The 21,207-nt window shown below is 50.0% G+C and overlaps 1 protein-coding gene across 1 annotated transcript; it reads right to left on the minus strand.

The window, feature by feature from the left end:
- Positions 1–2,661: 2,661 nt before the first annotated feature.
- On the minus strand, positions 2,662–12,930 carry POLD3 (DNA polymerase delta 3, accessory subunit). The gene is made up of 11 exons (XM_075263013.1): positions 12,881–12,930; positions 12,040–12,142; positions 10,047–10,086; positions 9,830–9,962; positions 9,503–9,749; positions 6,906–6,978; positions 6,336–6,468; positions 5,020–5,129; positions 4,252–4,337; positions 3,997–4,075; positions 2,662–3,654 (listed from the first exon to the last, which is right to left on the minus strand). Exons 2-11 carry the CDS (start codon positions 12,139–12,141, stop codon positions 3,461–3,463), a joined length of 1,197 nt encoding a protein of 398 aa, XP_075119114.1. The 5' UTR covers position 12,142; positions 12,881–12,930; the 3' UTR covers positions 2,662–3,460.
- Positions 12,931–21,207: the final 8,277 nt, after the last annotated feature.

Genomic DNA, 21,207 nt, shown 5'->3' on the forward strand with positions numbered 1-21,207 from the left:
GCGGGCCTCGGGCAGACAACTTCACATGTGGGCGGCCATTTTTTTTGTGGCCGCTTATGTGAGCATGCACAGTATGCTCCTGTGGTTCTATGGCTGCCCGCATGTGAAGTCAGCTCTGTCCAAGGCCCGCTGGCAGAGCCGACTTGTGCACACGTTTAATTTTGACCCCCCGTGTGCCGGGAAGATGGAGGCGGTGCTGGAGAGATGTCTCTAGCAGCATTGGGCCCGCCCCCAGTGCTGTGAGAGAACTCATTTGCATACTGAGAAGACCCAGGATCAAGCAAACGGCAGCGTGGAGAAGACAATGAAAGGTAGGAGAAGAATAGGCTTTCGTAAGGCTATTCCGACGTGTTACTCAGGAAAAAAAAAGTGTTTGAATGATAGGATCCCTTTAATCTATATAGGGGGCGATATGACACTGTGAGGGTTCTTACTTTACATGTAGGGCACTAGTGGTGCCATTATATAAGAGGGGCACTGAGGGGGCCATTATACTACATGTGGGGGCACTGAGGAGGGCCATTATACTACATGTGGGGGGACTGAGGGGGGGCCATTATACTACATGTGAGGGCACTGAGGGGGCCATTATACTACACGTGGGGGCACTGAGGGGGGGGGCCATTATACTACATGTGGGGGCACTGAGGGGGGGCCATTATACTACATGTGAGGGCACTGAGGGGGCCATTATACTACACGTGGGGGCACTGAGGGGGGGGCCATTATACTACATGTGGGTGCACTGAGGAGGGCCATTATACTACATGTGGGGGCACTGAGGAGGGCCATTATACTACACGTGGGGGCACTGAGGAGGGCCATTATACTACACGTGGGGGCACTGAGGGGGCCATTATACTACATGTGGGGGCACTGAGGGGGGGGCCATTATACTACATGTGGGGGCACTGAGGGGGGGGCCATTATACTACACGTGGGGGCACTGAGGAGGGCCATTATACTACACGTGGGGGGACTGAGGGGGCCATTATACTACATGTGGGGGCACTGAGGAGGGGCCATTATACTACACGTGAGGGCACTGAGGGGGCCATTATACTACACGTGGGGGCACTGAGGGGGCCATTATACTACATGTGGGGGCACTGAGGGGGCCATTATACTACACGTGGGGGCACTGAGGAGGGCCATTATACTACACGTGGGGGGACTGAGGAGGGCCATTATACTACACGTGGGGGCACTGAGGGAGGGCCATTATACTACACGTGGGGGCACTGAGGGAGGGCCATTATACTACACGTGGGGGCACTGAGGAGGGCCATTATACTACACGTGGGGGCACTGAGGGGGTCATTATACTACATGTGGGGGCACTGAGGGGGTCATTATACTACATGTGGGGGCACTGAGGGGGGGCCATTATACTACATGTGGGGGCACTGAGGAGGGCCATTATACTACATGTGGGGGCACTGAGGGGGCCTTTATACCGCATCTGGGGGATATGTGGGGGTTTATGGTAAAGTCCAATCCTCCGAATCCCAATCTTCCGTGTTTTCCCTCCCGGCCTTCCTATACCTGAGTGTCCCTATAGGCAGACGAGGGCTTGTTTTCTATGGGACATATTGTACTGGAACCATTTGATATCCCACACAATGTCCTGAGCCCCCGCTGCCTAATAGCACGACGTGGGGAAAGGGTTAATCTCCACACCAGCCCCCTCCAATGACCTGGTTACCCATCACTACAGGGGCAGTGCCAAGGATACCAGGGCACGGGCCGATATGGTATTAGTGGAGCACAGGCCGTACCGAGAGAGAACAGAGGATTAGAGCAGCTGGGTCAGCGTGGACCGACGGGAGATAAGATAACGCACCGGCCGCCTTGTAGGTTTCCATCTCTTTATATATATAATAAGATAAAATCTAGCTCTCCTCCACTTCTTGTAGGTTAACCCTTTTCTCCAGCTCGTGCCCGTCTGTCCTGTGTAGAAGGGAAAGTAAGGGTTAATCGTGCCACAAGTGGAACGCCGAAAAATCCCAGCCACGTGACATCAGGTTTATCAGTTACGTGGCCTGATCGTAACTCAGTTCCCATTCGAGTGAATGGTACTGAGCTGCAATACCCAGCACAGCCACAATACAATAGATGGCGCTGTGCTTGAGATGTTGAAGAGGCAGCAGGCTCCCCTGGAGGCCTCAAAGAGCTGATCTGTGGGGGTCCCGGACGTCAGACCCAACCAATCACATACCGAGGGCTTATCCTAAGGACAGGTCATAAGATCCAGACAACCCCTTTAACTTGAGCGTTCCCTATAGTCGGCACTATATGGTCACTCTCAGCTCCTGTCACCTCACAGGACGGCGCAGATACAGATCTGTGGACTGAGAAGTGCGCCTCTACTGCCCCCTGGTGGAAGGTAGGACAAACACCACAAGATATACGAAAATATGGCCCCCATATCACGTCTGGATAGTGAGAGCTCCGCTGTGAACCCCAATATACTAGAGAGAATAGCAGCCCCCTGTAACCCCGAGACGACCACTACCTGTACCATACAGCCCACTGATCGGAGCAGACTCCACAGCAGCACAGAGTATTTCAGGAGGAAAGTACCAGACTTGTACAGAAGGAGCGGGGACCCTCAGTGGTGTATACAGGTATATAATATACAGAAGTCACTCATCACCTTGAACTGTAACTTTAATGGACGCCACATAGAAGGCGAAACAAGCGACAACCGCCGTGTAACGGGGCGACTGTCACCGACAGGCAGAGGCGGCCACACACCGGGGCGATCTCGTCAGCGCCCCCTCTCCTACAACGTTATAAAACCCAGCACAACATGCACTGGCCGAAACATCAGAATATAAAAAAACTAGAAGATTTACAATATGACATCACAGGAGCCGATCTCTGTCCTGGGAAAGCTGGGTGCTCACCCGCAGGACACCATTACACCTCCCGTGAGGGCGGGCACCCAGCTTCCCATAGTGTCCACAATGATACAGGAGGTCTGCCAGTCAGGAGGCCTAGAAAGCTGGATGACAGACAATATGGAGGCCTTTATAGTGCGTCACCCAGCTTTCCTGTAGAGGGCGACTCACATTGGCCTATATAGGGTGGATGCTAGAATGGACTGGTTATAAGCTGCTTCTCCGAGGCTCCAGTAGGGGGCGCCGCTGCTCTGTACATCATAATTGGGCGCTACCCCTGCCAGCCCGTCACAACTAACACACTCTGCGCCGCAGGACGTGGACGCAGAGGGCGGTGCCTACAGTCACAGGAAGGGGTGCAGAGGCCAGAATCAAAGCAGCGCCCCCTACTGGATAGACCCCAGGCCAGGGAGAACCTACTTTAACCCATTCTAGCACCTGCTATATGTACAACTGATGTGTCGGTGATCAATACAGATCTCGATGGCGACACCTCCTGGGGATCGGCAGCGGCTCGGACTAGTCTCTGACTGGCGCACCATGCCAAGGGGTCACGGTCACTTCTTCTGGAAGAACCCCATGATGGACGCCTGCTTGGTCCCCTTGCTGGCGGCGGCCGTCTTCTTCGCCGTCTTGGTCTCCGCCTTTGTCTCGGGTTTGCTGGCGGTGGACGGTTTTGCTGACGGTTTGGACGTGGTGAACTCCTCGCCGCTGTCCGTGCAGGACTCGCTTTCGTACACCTTCTCAGTCACTGGATAAAACGGGGAGAGGTCAGGACGGTATCACAGGTCACATGACCAACACGTGCCCCATGTATCCCCCCACTGGGCTAGTAATGCATTTCAAGATCACTGCTGAGGGTTTGTTACAATGTATCAGTCTACACTAGATGTGAATGTAACAAACCCTCAGCTCCAAGTAAATGGGAATAATCTTAAGAAAACCCGTCCCACAGCGAGCGGAAAAACGTACTGGCGGCTGTGGAACTACATGTCCCAGAATGCTCAGCCAGTCCATGCTGGCACTTGTAGTCCCACTGCCATTCTCTGGATTAAGATGTCTCGTGACCCCCTCCTTCGAACCCCCGTCTTACCCATGCAGCCTTCCTCGTCCAGGAACGTCTTAGATTTCAGGACGCGTTTACGTTTCCGCCTCTTTTCGCCGGACTGCGTCTAGTGAGAAGAGGTCATGTGATCAGATATGGCGGAAGTACAACGCATAGGAGAAGAAATGGAAGATGGGAGAGGGGATCCAGAAGGGGGCGCTGTAGTCTGTGTCCTATATCAAACCTAACAGGAGAATTAGGATTGCAGCTCTGGAGGTGTTTGGAGTAAACAGATCATCTCACCTGTGGTTCAGGTTCTGTCTCCATCTTCACAACAGGCTCTGGAGGAGGAGGGGGAGGGGTCTTCACCTCTTGGGGCACCGGGCCAGCTATAGGAAGAAACCACAATATTACAGTAGGGCCGTCCCTCCCCCCCCAAACCAATCATTACGACAGGGACCCCCAAAATTAGTGCAAAGGCGGCCGTCACTGCAACCCAACACCAATCAGGAACCCCCCCCCCTGCCTGTACTAAAGAGAGCAGAATGTGCAGTCCCCCTTTAAGCCCCCCCTCCATGTAAACGCTCGCAGCTCTGCCCCCGTCTCGGGGCTAACGCCATGTGACAGGCGCCGGCGCAGTGACCTTTTCCAGTTTAGTAAAAAGCGACACCGAGATAAAAGACCAAATGGTGTGAAGGGGACAGGAGCAGAGATGAGCAATGGCTGACGCAGGGCAGATTGAGGCTGGGGGCCCGGAGGCGGCGCTGCCCCTGTATACCTGCACACGTCACCCCTGGGCACAGCGGCCGCCGCCAGCTCTCGTTAACCCGGCTCTGGATGCCGCCTGCGACTAAATCTCCTCGCACAGCGGGACAGCGAAGAAAGCAAACAGACATCAAAGGCGGAGGCGGCGGGAAGACTTTACTAGCAGGCGACACAAGCCAGCGGGGGGCGCTGACGTGGGCACAGCCACTTAGTCCTTGACGGGATGGATGGCGATGTTTTGGCAGATGGCGCAGCGGGAAGTTGCATAGAGCACGATAAACACGACCGCCCTACGTGAACGCTTACCGTCCTCGTCATCGCTGCTGTCAGGCTGCGGCTTCTTGATCCTCCTCCTCTTCTTCACCAGCTTGTCCGGCTCCTCCTCGCTGTCAGACATGTTGGCCCGCCGCGACTTGCTGAGAAAACAGGAAAAGTGCTCAAGTGAAGTCAAGTGCGTACTCCGCCGCTGCAGGTGCATGATGGGAGTTGTAGTTTCAGGGACACCTGATGAACTTTAAGGTCCGCACCACATCTGGGGCAAACCCTCATCTGCAAAAAACCTGCAGACTACACCAGTATACCTCCGAGTACAGAGGCCTCACCCATCCCCTTTAACCACTTCAGCACTGGACATTATGGGTTTCGTACATGCAATAACCTTAGACTTGTGTCCTCCGTTATCCGAAGAGCTCACTCCCATCTCCAAGACTTTTCTTGAGCTGCACCGGTCCTCTCGAATGCTCTACCCCGGATATTAACCCAACTACAGCAACTTCCAACACGGCCTGACATGACCTCTCTATGCGCGGCTTATCACATGACCTGATACCAACACGTCTTCTCCGATTCCATCCTTCCTCAGATCCTGACCCTCAATCTAGAAGTTTCCCTGCACTTAGTATATGTCTATTCGCACATACTGGTCGGTGACGGCTCATACAGCTCCAAATCTAAGGGGGGTATCGTCACTCCTTAGGGAGAGACCACCATATAGGTGTGTGCAGACTTGTTAAGCCTTTAGCACTCCACTTTGCAAGGGACCATGGGAAGAATATGCAAATCTGTCTTCCATGATGTAATTAGGAAGTCAGGTGGTTTGCAACACTGAGGACCCGACTTCCTAATTACATCATGGAAGACAGATTTGCACATTCTTCCCATAGCTCCAATTCTATGGCCGAATTTATAAAAAAAAAAAAAAAAAAAAGATGGCTGGACCATTGCACCAAACAAGCCCAGAGGGAACGCAGTCTGCTAAACTGAACGGCGGAGCTGATCCAGGTCTTCTAGTAGATCCAGTGCAACATAGATGGAGTCTATAGCGCCCCCCTGTGACCGCTGCACCTACTATATACGCTCCATTCACCTTGATGGGATTGCCTGATCTAGTGGGGGCTCTGACGTCTTTGGCACACCGATAGCGATGAATGGACCAAAATCGTTTTGCACGCAACTTGTCGCTCCGTTCATACAAGAGAGATGGCGCCATCGGGCCCATAGTGTCAGTGCACGGTGCAACCAAACCCATTCATACGGGGCCCACAGGACCCCCATTCTTGTGCCTAGTGGAGAAGAAGTTCATGACCCCAAACCCTTGTGAGGAACAAGAACATGGCCGCTACCTTTTCTTGTTTGCAGCGGCGGCCTTGGGGGGTTCACTTTCTTTTTCTTTGACTTGTGGGGGAGAGGCCTGAGTCTGCAGCGCCGTCTCCTCTTTCAGCGCTTCTTTTGCGCTCGTCGACTCCTTCACTTTATCTGAGAAGAGAAATTACAGCGTCAGGGACAAGAAAAACCAGAGGAAAAAGGAGGAAACCCCAAAACACAAGCCAAGGATTAAATGTGACGTCGCACCACAAGTCCCAGCAGTCCTAGGACACATGTAGTAGACTTGGTAGAGACAGAGAGTCGCGTCTGAAGGGGAAGAAGAAACTTTACCGTCTATAAAGTGTCCGGCCAGCGGTTATAGCCTATAGGTAATACATGACAGACTGCAGTAGTGGCACCGACCCCGGGAGACCCGAGACATGGCCGCCATATGTCACCGCACACTAACTGTATACTACTGTATACACTGAGGGAGGGCGGAGGATTCTCTTCCTACTTACTCTAAAAGTTCATCGTTTCCCTAAAATGAAACCACAAACCCTCCCACAGCCACAGAACATCAACCCAGGCCGCAGAACATCACTCACTGAGAGCGGCCTTCCCAAAGAAATTATTCATGGCGCTGGATTTAGCCGATTGTTTGCTGCTGGTCTCAGGAACCTGAAGAAAGAGAACCAGGAGTGAGAGAGAGGACGTATACCCAAATATATACTCTAGTCACACCCAGAGCGGCAATGCTACAGGATAAGTAATGTAATGTATGTACACAGCGACTGTACCAGCAGAATAGTGAGCGCAGCTCTGGAGTATAATACAGGATAAGTAATGTAATGTATGTACACAGCGACTGTACCAGCAGAATAGTGAGCGCAGCTCTGGAGTATAATACAGGATAAGTAATGTAATGTATGTACACAGTGACTGTACCAGCAGAATAGTGAGCGCAGCTCTGGAGTATAATACAGGATAAGTAATGTAATGTATGTACACAGTGACTGCACCAGCAGAATAGTGAGCGCAGCTCTGGAGTATAATACAGGATAAGTAATGTAATGTATGTACACAGTGACTGTACCAGCAGAATAGTGAGCGCAGCTCTGGAGTATAATACAGGATAAGTAATGTAATGTATGTACACAGTGACTGTACCAGCAGAATAGTGAGCGCAGCTCTGGGGTATAATACAGGATAAGTAATGTAATGTATGTACACAGTGACTGTACCAGCAGAATAGTGAGCGCAGCTCTGGAGTATAATACAGGATAAGTAATGTAATGTATGTACACAGTGACTGTACCAGCAGAATAGTGAGCGCAGCTCTGGAGTATAATACAGGATAAGTAATGTAATGTATGTACACAGTGACTGCACCAGCAGAATAGTGAGCGCAGCTCTGGAGTATAATACAGGATAAGTAATGTAATGTATGTACACAGTGACTGCACCAGCAGAATAGTGAGCGCAGCTCTGGAGTATAATACAGGATAAGTAATGTAATGTATGTACACAGTGACTGTACCAGCAGAATAGTGAGCGCAGCTCTGGAGTATAATACAGGATAAGTAATGTAATGTATGTACACAGTGACTGCACCAGCAGAATAGTGAGCGCAGCTCTGGGATATAATACAGGATAAGTAATGTAATGTATGTACACAGTGACTGTACCAGCAGAATAGTGAGCGCAGCTCTGGAGTATAATACAGGATAAGTAATGTAATGTATGTACACAGTGACTGTACCAGCAGAATAGTGAGCGCAGCTCTGCAGTATAATACAGGATAAGTAATGTAATGTATGTATACAGTGACTGCACCAGCAGAATAGTGAGCGCAGCTCTGGAGTATAATACAGGATAAGTAATGTAATGTATGTACACAGTGACTGCACCAGCAGAATAGTGAGCGCAGCTCTGGAGTATAATACAGGATAAGTAATGTAATGTATGTACACAGTGACTGTACCAGCAGAATAGTGAGCGCAGCTCTGGAGTATAATACAGGATAAGTAATGTAATGTATGTACACAGTGACTGCACCAGCAGAATAGTGAGCGCAGCTCTGGAGTATAATACAGGATAAGTAATGTAATGTATGTAGACAGTGACTGCACCAGCAGAATAGTGAGCGCAGCTCTGGAGTATAATACAGGATAAGTAATGTATGTACACAGTGACTGCACCAGCAGAATAGTGAGCGCAGCTCTGGAGTATAATACAGGATAAGTAATGTAATGTATGTACAGTGACTGTACCAGCAGAATAGTGAGCGCAGCTCCGGAGTATAATACAGGATAAGTAATGTAATGTATGTACACAGTGACTGCACCAGCAGAATAGTGAGCGCAGCTCTGGAGTATAATACAGGATAAGTAATGTAATGTATGTACACAGTGACTGTACCAGCAGAATAGTGAGCGCAGCTCTGGAGTATAATACAGAATAAGTAATGTAATGTATGTACACAGTGACTGTACCAGCAGAATAGTGAGCGCAGCTCTGGAGTATAATACAGGATAAGTAATGTATGTACACAGTGACTGCACCAGCAGAATAGTGAGCGCAGCTCTGGAGTATAATACAGGATAAGTAATGTATGTACACAGTGACTGCACCAGCAGAATAGTGAGCGCAGCTCTGGAGTATAATACAGGATAAGTAATGTAATGTATGTACACAGTGACTGTACCAGCAGAATAGTGAGCGCAGCTCTGGAGTATAATACAGGATAAGTAATGTATGTATGTACACAGTGACTGTACCAGCAGAATAGTGAGCGCAGCTCCGGAGTATAATACAGGATAAGTAATGTAATGTATGTACACAGTGACTGCACCAGCAGAATAGTGAGCGCAGCTCTGGAGTATAATACAGGATAAGTAATGTAATGTATGTACACAGTGACTGTACCAGCAGAATAGTGAGCGCAGCTCTGGAGTATAATACAGAATAAGTAATGTAATGTATGTACACAGTGACTGCACCAGCAGAATAGTGAGCGCAGCTCTGGCGTATAATACAGGATAAGTAATGTAATGTATGTACACAGTGACTGTACCAGCAGAATAGTGAGCGCAGCTCTGGAGTATAATACAGGATAAGTAATGTATGTACACAGTGACTGCACCAGCAGAATAGTGAGCGCAGCTCTGGAGTATAATACAGGATGTGATCGGTTATTACTTACCGCAGCTTCCTTGGCCTCTGCCTTTGTGTCTTTTTGTGCTTCTTGGGATTTGGACGCTGGACGTGAGAACATTCCCATGATGCCTTTGGGCTGTTGGGGTGCAGGTTTGGCGGCGGGTGGTGTTGTGCGGCCATTGATGGCTGGTGTGCTAGTTATTGGCTGCTCTTCGCTCTGATGAGACCTCTGGAGCTGAGCGATCTCTTCTGGGGATCTGGGTACGGCTGCCGGACATTGGATGGCGCTGAATCTATAAGGAGACAATACAGAATTAGCTTCTTAGCACTGACGTGGGGAGGGGGGTTCTGTTCTGGACAATGACTATCCTACTTGTTGCAGTTCTGGAGATTGTTCTTGGTGATGTCGTAGTCGTTGCTGTAGAGGGGGGCGCTGTCCTTTAATGTGGCTTTCTGGATGCTGTACACGTGGACGCTGGCCACCATCGACAGTTTGGATTTAGTAGCTGCAATCGGGGAAATGAAGAGGTTAAAAAAAACCAGGGATGACAAAGAAGTAGTGGGATATAAGATTTGACATGTGACCGTACCTTCCAGCTTCTCTTCCCTCACTACTGCCACCTTGTGGTACTGAAATGACAACAGAGGGATTAGTGATCCGGCATTGTATGAGGAGTTACAGGAAAGCGCCCGTCTGCTGCAGTGTCTGTCCTGTGCCCACCACCAGGGGGCAACCTGTATGCAAAGCCAATACTGAGTACAGATTGCCCTCTAGTGGCAGCAACAGGAAGCTGCAGACTATAAATTATGGGAGGGGGCAAGGAAAGGAGCAGCAGGGAGTATAGTAGGAAACATGGCGAAAATACAGGGGACAAATGCTCAGTCACCTACAGTATAAGAGAGCGGCGACTAATGTACAGTCAGTCCTGAGAGGAGGGGGCACCGATCCCATATATGTGGGGGGACCCCGCAGCCCATATACAGTGGGGCAAAAAAGTATTTAGTCAGTCACCAATAATGCAAGTTCCACCACTTAAAAAGATGAGAGGCGTCTGTAATTTACATCATAGGTAGACCTCAACTATGAGAGACAAAATGAGAAAACAAATCCAGAAAATCACATTGTCTGATTTTGTAAGAATTTATTTGCAAATTATGGTGGAAAATAAGTATTTGGTCAGTAACAAAATTTCATCTCAATACTTTGTTCTCTCTCCTTTGTTGGCAATGACAGAGGTCAAACGTTTTCTGTAAGTCTTCACAAGGTTGGCACACACTGTTTCTGGTATGTTGGCCCATTCCTCCATGCAGATCTCCTCTAGAGCAGTGATGTTTTGGGGCTCCAAAGGTTTTCTATAGGGTTGAGATCTGGAGACTGGCTAGGCCACTCCAGGACCTTGAAATGCTTCTTACAAAGCCACTCCTTCGTTGCCCTGGCGGTGTGCTTTGGATCATTGTCATGTTGAAAGACCCAGCCACGTTTCATCTTCAGTGCCCTTGCTGATGGAAGGAGGTTTGCACTTAAAATCTCACGATACATGGCCCCATTCATTCTTTTATGTACCCGGATCAGTCGTCCTGGCCCCTTTGCAGAGAAACAGCCCCAAAGCCTGATGTTTCCACCCCCATGCTTTACAGTAGGTATGGTGTTTGATGGATGCAACTCAGTATTCTTTTTCCTCCAAACACGAAAAGTTGTGTTTCTACCAAACAGTTCCAGTTTGGTTTCATCAGACCATAGGACATTCTCCCAATACTCTTCTGGATCATCCAAATGCTCTCTAGCAAACTTCAGACGGGCGCGGACATGTACTGGCTTAAGCAGTGGGACACGTCTGGCACTGCAGGATCTGAGTCCCTGGCGGTGTAGTGTGTTACTGATGGTAGGCTTTGTTACATTGGTCCCAGCTCTCTGCAGTTCATTCACTAGGTCCCCCCGCGTGGTTCTGGGATTTTTGCTCACCGTTCTTGTGATCATTTTGACCCCACGGGGTGAGATTTTGTGTGGAGCCCCAGAGCGAGGTAGATTATCAGTGGTCTTGTATGTCTTCCATTTTCTAATTATTGCTCCCACAGTTGATTTCTTCAATCCAAGCTGGTTGCCTATTGCAGATTCAGTCTTACCAGCCTGGTGCAGGACTACAATTTTGTTTCTGGTGTCCTTTGACAGCTCTTTGGTCTTCACCATAGTGGAGTTTGGAGTCTGACTGTTTGAGGGTGTGCACAGGTGTCTTTATACTGATAAGTTTAAACAGGTGCCATTACTACAGGTAATGAGTGGAGGAAAGAGGAGACTCTTAAAGAAGAACTTACAGGTCTGTGAGAGCAAGAAATCTGGATTGTTTGTTACTGACCAAATACTTATTTTCCACCATAATTTGCAAATAAATTCTTACAAAATCAGACAATGTGATTTTCTGGATTTCTTTTCTCATTTTGTCTCTCATAGTTGAGGTCTACCTATGATGTAAATTACAGACGCCTCTCATCTTTTTAAGTGGTGGAACTTGCACTATTGGTGACTGACTAAATACTTTTTTGCCCCACTGTATACCTATACCTATGACATCTCCTGATACTCACCGGGTGTCCGTCCTGCAGACACATCCCGCTCACCAGGTAGGTCACATGCACCTGCGCGCTCTGGTTCTCCTTCCTCTTACGTGTAACGTAATCATAAAGCATCCTGCAAGAGCAAGAACTGGACTGAGAGATGGAAGACCAGGAAACAGCGCCCTCAACAGGCAGCGAGGTGACAGGACACAGCACAAGCTGCCGTAATACAAAATACAAAGTAATGGCAAAGCCACAGGGACTACACAGCGACCAGAGAGTCCTGGGACCGCCGAGACTTCCGCTTGAAAGCCAACAGTTTGCTGAATTCCGTGCAGTGTCGGCTTTCTAGCTGGAGGACATGAAAATTCCACCGTCGAGCACAGCGCTGTACATTGTATAGTGGCTGTACCAGGTATTGCAGCTCAGCCCATTCACCTGACAGGACAGAGCGGCCGTCAAGTCATATGACCAGTGAAGTGAATTCCGGAGATCCACTGACACCTCAAGCAGCTGAACCACTGGGGTCCCAGATCTTTTATTGAGCAGCTCCTGAAATAGCCGGGAACCCCTTTAGGCCGAGGCCTCACGTTGCGGCAATGCAGCTCTTTTTTTTGGCGCAGATTTTGCTGCGATTTTTTGATCCAAGCCCAGGAGTGGAGGGAGCAGAAGAAGGTCCTGGAGACTTACTACTCCTCGTCACTCCTGGGGCTCCACAATGTGAGGCCGAAACAGTCACTTGTGCCCTGGGGCTGATCCTGGGCCAAAAGGACACAACATCAGGTATAGCAGCGACTGCAGAACTACAAGTCCCAGCACAGTAACCTCAGCGTGCAGACTACTGCTGTACACACCGCGCTGCGATACTCACTGTTTGGCTTGATTGACGTGAACACCAAGAGTGTGACTGAGCCATTTATAGGTCACCTGCAGAGAGAGAAGAAGCGTCACTATACACAGAGAGAAGCGGCGTCACTATACACAGAGAAAGAGAGAAGCGGCGTCACTATATACACAGAGAGAGAAGCGGCGTCACTATATACACAGAGAGAGAAGCGGCGTCACTATATACACAGAGAGAGAAGCGGCGTCACTATATACACAGAGAGAGAGAGAGAGAGAGAGAGAAGCGGCGTCACTATATACACAGAGAAGCGGCGTCACTATATACACAGAGAGAGAAGCGGCGTCACTATATACACAGAGAGAGAGAGAGAGAAGTGGCGTCACTATATACACAGAGAGAGAAGCGGCGTCACTATATACAGAGAGAGAAGCGGCGTCACTATACACAGAGAAAGAGAGAAGCGGCGTCACTATACACAGAGAAAGAGAGAAGCGGCGTCACTATATACAGAGAAAGAGAGAAGCGGCGTCACTATATACAGAGAGAGAGAGAAGCGGCGTCACTATACACAGAGAGAGAGAAGCGGCGTCACTATACACAGAGAGAGAGAGAGAAGCGGCGTCACTATATACAGAGAGAGAGAGAGAAGCGGCGTCACTATATACAGAGAGAGAGAGAGAGAGAGAGAGAGAGAGAGAAGCGGCGTCACTACATACAGAGAGAGAGAGAGAGAAGCGGCGTCACTATATACAGAGAGAGAGAAAGAAGCGGCGTCACTACATACAGAGAGAGAGAGAGAGAGAGAAGCGGCGTCACTACATACAGAGAGAGAGAAGCGGCGTCACTACATACAGAGAGAGAGAGAGAGAGAGAGAGAGAGAGAGAGAAGCGGCGTCACTACATACAGAGAGAGAGAAGCGGCGTCACTACATACAAGAGAGAGAGAGAGAGAGAGAGAGAGAGAAGCGGCGTCACTACATACAGAGAGAGAGAGAGAGAGAGAGAAGTGGCGTCACTACATACAGAGAGAGAGAAGCGGCGTCACTACATACAGAGAGAGAGAGAGAGAGAGAGAGAGAGAGAAGCGGCGTCACTACATACAGAGAGAGAGAAGCGGCGTCACTACATAGAGAGAGAGAGAGAGAGAGAAGCGGCGTCACTATACACAGAGAGAGAGAGAAGCGGCGTCACTATATACAGAGAGAGAGAGAAGCGGCGTCACTATACACAGAGAGAGAGAGAGAGAAGCGGCGTCACTATACACAGAGAGAGAGAGAAGCGGCGTCACTATACACAGAGAGAGAGAGAAGCGGCGTCACTATACACAGAGAGAGAGAGAAGCGGCGTCACTATACACAGAGAGAGAGAGAAGCGGCGTCACTATACACAGAGAGAGAGAGAGAGAAGCGGCGTCACTATACACAGAGAGAGAGAGAAGCGGCGTCACTATACACAGAGAGAGAGAGAGAGAAGCGGCGTCACTATACACAGAGAGAGAGAGAGAGAAGCGGCGTCACTATACACAGAGAGAGAGAGAGAGAAGCGGCGTCACTATATACAGAGAGAGAGAGAAGCGGCGTCACTACATACAGAGAGAGAGAGAAGCGGCGTCACTACATACAGAGAGAGAGAGAGAGAGAGAGAGAGAGAGAGAGAGAGAGAGAGAGAGAGAGAGAAGCGGCGTCACTACATACAGAGAGAGAAGCGGCGTCACTACATACAGAGAGAGAGAGAAGCGGCGTCACTACATACAGAGAGAGAGAGAAGCGGCGTCACTATATACAGAGAGAGAGAAGCGGCGTCACTATATACAGAGAGAGAGAGAAGCGGCGTCACTATATACAGAGAGAGAGAGAGAAGCGGCGTCACTATATACAGAGAGAGAGAGGCGGCGTCACTATATACAGAGAGAGAGAGAGAGGCGGCGTCACTATATACAGAGAGAGAGGCGGCGTCACTATATACAGAGAGAGAGGCGGCGTCACTATATACAGAGAGAGAGAGAGAAGCGGCGTCACTATATACAGAGAGAGAGAAGCGGCGTCACTATATACAGAGAGAGAGGCGGCGTCACTATATACAGAGAGAGAAGCGGCGTCACTATATACAGAGAGAGAGAGAGGCGGCGTCACTATATACAGAGAGAGAGAGGCGGCGTCACTATATACAGAGAGAGAGAGGCGGCGTCACTATATACAGAGAGAGAGAGGCGGCGTCACTACATACAGAGAGAGAGAGAAGCGGCGTCACTACATACAGAGAGAGAGAGAAGCGGCGTCACTACATACAGAGAGAGAAGCGGCATCACTATATACACAGAGAGAGAAGCGGCGTCACTATATACACAGAGAGAGAGAGAAGCGGCGTCACTATATACAGAGAGAGAGAGAGAGAGAGAAGCGGCGTCACTATATAAAGAGAGAGAGAGAGAGAAGCGGCGTCACTATATACAGAGAGAGAAGCGGCGTCACTACATACAGAGAGAGAGAGAGAGAGAGAAGCGGCGTCACTATATACAGAGAGAGAGAAGCGGCGTCACTATATACAGAGAGAGAGAGGCGGCATCACTATATACAGAGAGAGAGAGAGGCGGCGTCACTATATACAGAGAGAGAAGCGGCATCACTATATACACAGAGAGAGAAGCGGCGTCACTACATACAGAGAGAGAGAGAGAGAGAGAGAGAGAAGCGGCGTCACTACATACAGAGAGAGAGAGAGAGAGAGAAGCGGCGTCACTACATACAGAGAGAGAGAGAGAGAGAAGCGGCGTCACTACATACAGAGAGAGAGAAGCGGCGTCACTACATACAGAGAGAGAGAAGCGGCGTCACTACATACAGAGAGAGAGAAGCGGCGTCACTACATACAGAGAGAGAGAAGCGGCGTCACTATACACAGAGAGAGAGAGGCGGCGTCACTATATACAGAGAGAGAGAGGCGGCGTCACTATATACAGAGAGAGAGAGGCGGCGTCACTATATACAGAGAGAGAGAGGCGGCGTCACTATATACAGAGAGAGAGAGAGGCGGCGTCACTATATACAGAGAGAGAAGCGGCATCACTATATACACAGAGAGAGAAGCGGCGTCACTATATACACAAAGAGAGAGAGAGAGAGAAGCGGCGTCACTACATACAGAGAGAGAGAAGCGGCGTCACTACATACAGAGAGAGAGAAGCGGCGTCACTATATACAGAGAGAGAAGCGGCGTCACTATATACAGAGAGAGAGAGGCGGCGTCACTATATACAGAGAGAGAGAGGCGGCGTCACTATATACAGAGAGAGAGAGAGGCGGCGTCACTATATACAGAGAGAGAAGCGGCGTCACTATATACACAGAGAGAGAAGCGGCGTCACTATATACAGAGAGAGAGAGAGAGAAGCGGCGTCACTACATACAGAGAGAGAGAGAGAAGCGGCGTCACTACATACAGAGAGAGAGAGAGAGAGAGAGAAGCGGCGTCACTACATACAGAGAGAGAGAAGCGGCGTCACTACATACAGAGAGAGAGAAGCGGCGTCACTACATACAGAGAGAGAGAAGCGGCGTCACTACATACAGAGAGAGAGAAGCGGCGTCACTACATACAGAGAGAGAGAAGCGGCGTCACTACATACAGAGAGAGAGAAGCGCGTCACTACATACAGAGAGAGAGAAGCGGCGTCACTATACACAGAAGAGAGAGAGAAGCGGCGTCACTATACACAGAGAGAGAGAGAGAGAGAAGCGGCGTCACTACATACAGAGAGAGAGAGAGAGAAGCGGCGTCACTACATACAGAGAGAGAGAGAGAAGCGGCGTCACTACATACAGAGAGAGAGAAGCGGCGTCACTATACAGAGAGAGAGAGAAGCGTCGTCACTACACACAGAGAGAGAGAGAAGCGTCGTCACTACACACAGAGAGAGAGAGAAGCGCGTCACTACACCACAGAGAGAGAGAAGCGGCGTCACTACATACAGAGAGAGAGAAGCGGCGTCACTATACAGAGAGAGAGAGAAGCGTCGTCACTACACACAGAGAGAGAGAGAAGCGTCGTCACTACACACAGAGAGAGAGAGAAGCGTCGTCACTACACACAGAGAGAGAGAAGCGGCGTCACTACACACAGAGAGAGAGAAGCGTCGTCACTACATACAGAGAGAGAGAGGCGGCGTCACTATATACAGAGAGAGAGAGAGGCGGCGTCACTATATACAGAGAGAGAAGCGGCATCACTACATACACAGAGAGAGAAGAAGCGGCGTCACTACATACAGAGAGAGAGAGAAGCGGCGTCACTACATACAAGAGAGAGAGAGAGAGAGAAGCGGCGTCACTACATACAGAGAGAGAGAGAGAGAGAGAGAGAAGCGGCGTCACTACATACAGAGAGAGAGAGAGAGAGAGAGAGAGAAGCGGCGTCACTACATACAGAGAGAGAGAGAGAGAGAGAGAGAGAGAGAAGAGAGAGAGAGAGAGAGAGAGAAGAGAGAGAGAGAGAGAGAGAGAGAGAGAGAAGCGGCGTCACTACATACAGAGAGAGAAGCGGCATTACTATATACACAGAGAGAGAAGCGGCGTCACTATATACACAGAGAGAGAGAGAGAGAGAGAGAAGCGGCGTCACTACACACAGAGAGAGAGAAGCGGCGTCACTACACACAGAGAGAGAGAAGCGGCGTCACTACACACAGAGAGAGAGAGAAGCGGCGTCACTACACACAGAGAGAGAGAGAAGCGGCGTCACTACACACAGAGAGAGAGAGAAGCGGCGTCACTACACACAGAGAGAGAGAAGCGGCGTCACTACACACAGAGAGAGAGAAGCGTCGTCACTACACACAGAGAGAGAGAGAAGCGGCGTCACTACACACAGAGAGAGAGAAGCGGCGTCACTATATACACAGAGAGAGAGAGAGAGAAGCGGCGTCACTATATACACAGAGAGAGAGAGAGAAGCGGCGTCACTACATACAGAGAGAGAGAAGCGGCGTCACTACATACAGAGAGAGAGAAGCGGCGTCACTATACACAGAGAGAGAGAGAAGCGGCGTCACTATACACAGAGAGAGAGAGAAGCGGCGTCACTATACACAGAGAGAGAGAGAAGCGGCGTCACTACATACAGAGAGAGAGAGAGAGAAGCGGCGTCACTACATACAGAGAGAGAGAGAGAGAAGCGGCGTCACTACATACACAGAGAGAGAGAGAGAAGCGGCGTCACTATACAGAGAGAGAGAGAAGCGGCGTCACTACACACAGAGAGAGAGAGAAGCGTCGTCACTACACACAGAGAGAGAGAAGCGTCGTCACTACATACAGAGAGAGAGAGAAGCGGCGTCACTATACACAGAGAGAGAGAAGCGGCGTCACTATATACACAGAGAGAGAGAGAAGCGGCGTCACTATATACACAGAGAGAGAGAGAAGCGGCGTCACTATATACACAGAGAGAGAGAGAAGCGGCGTCACTATATACAGAGAGAGAGAAGCGGCGTCACTATATACAGAGAGAGAGAAGCGGCGTCACTATATACAGAGAGAGAGAAGCGGCGTCACTATATACAGAGAGAGAGAGAGAAGCGGCGTCACTATATACACAGAGAGAGAGAGAGAGAAGCGGCGTCACTATATACACAGAGAGAGAGAGAGAAGCGGCGTCACTACATACAGAGAGAGAGAAGCGGCGTCACTACATACAGAGAGAGAGAAGCGGCGTCACTATACACAGAGAGAGAGAGAAGCGGCGTCACTATACACAGAGAGAGAGAGAAGCGGCGTCACTACATACAGAGAGAGAGAAGCGGCGTCACTATACACAGAGAGAGAGAGAAGCGGCGTCACTATACACAGAGAGAGAGAGAAGCGGCGTCACTATACACAGAGAGAGAGAGAAGCGGCGTCACTACATACAGAGAGAGAGAGAAGCGGCGTCACTACATACAGAGAGAGAGAGAGAGAAGCGGCGTCACTACATACAGAGAGAGAGAGAGAGAAGCGGCGTCACTACATACAGAGAGAGAGAGAGAGAAGCGGCGTCACTACATACACAGAGAGAGAGAGAGAAGCGGCGTCACTATACAGAGAGAGAGAGAAGCGGCGTCACTACACACAGAGAGAGAGAGAAGCGTCGTCACTACACACAGAGAGAGAGAAGCGTCGTCACTACATACAGAGAGAGAGAGAAGCGGCGTCACTATACACAGAGAGAGAGAAGCGGCGTCACTATATACACAGAGAGAGAGAGAAGCGGCGTCACTATATACACAGAGAGAGAGAGAAGCGGCGTCACTATATACACAGAGAGAGAGAGAAGCGGCGTCACTATATACAGAGAGAGAGAAGCGGCGTCACTATATACAGAGAGAGAGAAGCGGCGTCACTATATACAGAGAGAGAGAAGCGGCGTCACTATATACAGAGAGAGAGAGAGAAGCGGCGTCACTATATACACAGAGAGAGAGAGAGAGAGAAGCGGCGTCACTATATACACAGAGAGAGAGAGAGAAGCGGCGTCACTACATACAGAGAGAGAGAAGCGGCGTCACTACATACAGAGAGAGAGAAGCGGCGTCACTATACACAGAGAGAGAGAGAAGCGGCGTCACTATACACAGAGAGAGAGAGAAGCGGCGTCACTATACACAGAGAGAGAGAGAAGCGGCGTCACTATACACAGAGAGAGAGAGAAGCGGCGTCACTACATACAGAGAGAGAGAGAGAGAAGCGGCGTCACTACATACAGAGAGAGAGAGAGAAGCGGCGTCACTACATACACAGAGAGAGAGAGAGAAGCGGCGTCACTATACACAGAGAGAGAGAGAAGCGGCGTCACTATACACAGAGAGAGAGAGAAGCGGCGTCACTACATACAGAGAGAGAGAGAGAGAAGCGGCGTCACTACATACAGAGAGAGAGAGAGAGAAGCGGCGTCACTACATACACAGAGAGAGAGAGAGAAGCGGCGTCACTATACAGAGAGAGAGAGAAGCGGCGTCACTACACACAGAGAGAGAGAGAAGCGTCGTCACTACACACAGAGAGAGAGAAGCGTCGTCACTACATACAGAGAGAGAGAGAAGCGGCGTCACTATACACAGAGAGAGAGAAGCGGCGTCACTATATACACAGAGAGAGAGAGAAGCGGCGTCACTATATACACAGAGAGAGAGAGAAGCGGCGTCACTATATACACAGAGAGAGAGAGAAGCGGCGTCACTATATACAGAGAGAGAGAAGCGGCGTCACTATATACAGAGAGAGAGAAGCGGCGTCACTATATACAGAGAGAGAGAAGCGGCGTCACTATATACAGAGAGAGAGAGAGAAGCGGCGTCACTATATACACAGAGAGAGAGAGAGAGAGAAGCGGCGTCACTATATACACAGAGAGAGAGAGAGAAGCGGCGTCACTACATACAGAGAGAGAGAAGCGGCGTCACTACATACAGAGAGAGAGAAGCGGCGTCACTATACACAGAGAGAGAGAGAAGCGGCGTCACTATACACAGAGAGAGAGAGAAGCGGCGTCACTATACACAGAGAGAGAGAGAAGCGGCGTCACTATACACAGAGAGAGAGAGAAGCGGCGTCACTACATACAGAGAGAGAGAGAGAGAAGCGGCGTCACTACATACAGAGAGAGAGAGAGAAGCGGCGTCACTACATACACAGAGAGAGAGAGAGAAGCGGCGTCACTATACAGAGAGAGAGAGAAGCGGCGTCACTACACACAGAGAGAGAGAGAAGCGTCGTCACTACACACAGAGAGAGAGAAGCGGCGTCACTATACACAGAGAGAGAGAAGCGGCGTCACTATATACACAGAGAGAGAGAGAAGCGGCGTCACTATATACACAGAGAGAGAGAGAAGCGGCGTCACTATATACACAGAGAGAGAGAGAGAGAGAAGCGGCGTCACTATATACACAGAGAGAGAGAGAGAAGCGGCGTCACTACATACAGAGAGAGAGAAGCGGCGTCACTACATACAGAGAGAGAGAGAAGCGGCGTCACTATACACAGAGAGAGAGAGAAGCGGCGTCACTATACACAGAGAGAGAGAGAAGCGGCGTCACTATACACAGAGAGAGAGAGAAGCGGCGTCACTACATACAGAGAGAGAGAGAGAGAAGCGGCGTCACTACATACAGAGAGAGAGAGAGAAGCGGCGTCACTACATACACAGAGAGAGAGAGAGAAGCGGCGTCACTATACAGAGAGAGAGAGAAGCGGCGTCACTACACACAGAGAGAGAGAGAAGCGTCGTCACTACACACAGAGAGAGAGAAGCGGCGTCACTATACACAGAGAGAGAGAAGCGGCGTCACTATATACACAGAGAGAGAGAGAAGCGGCGTC

This window comes from Leptodactylus fuscus, chromosome 2, assembly GCF_031893055.1.
Source record: "Leptodactylus fuscus isolate aLepFus1 chromosome 2, aLepFus1.hap2, whole genome shotgun sequence".
NCBI classification, from domain to species: Eukaryota; Metazoa; Chordata; class Amphibia; order Anura; family Leptodactylidae; genus Leptodactylus; species Leptodactylus fuscus.

Excerpts from the sequence above, each read along its gene's own strand:
- POLD3 (XM_075263013.1), bottom strand. The coding sequence starts at position 12,141 with ATGCTTTATGATTACGTTACACGTAAGAGGAAGGAGAACCAGAGCGCG. Across the intron at positions 9,750-9,829 it reads AATCTCCAGAACTGCAACAA|ATTCAGCGCCATCCAATGTC; the intron begins GTAGGATAGTCA and ends GTCTCCTTATAG. Across the intron at positions 4,076-4,251 it reads AGACAGAACCTGAACCACAG|ACGCAGTCCGGCGAAAAGAG; the intron begins GTGAGATGATCT and ends TCTTCTCACTAG.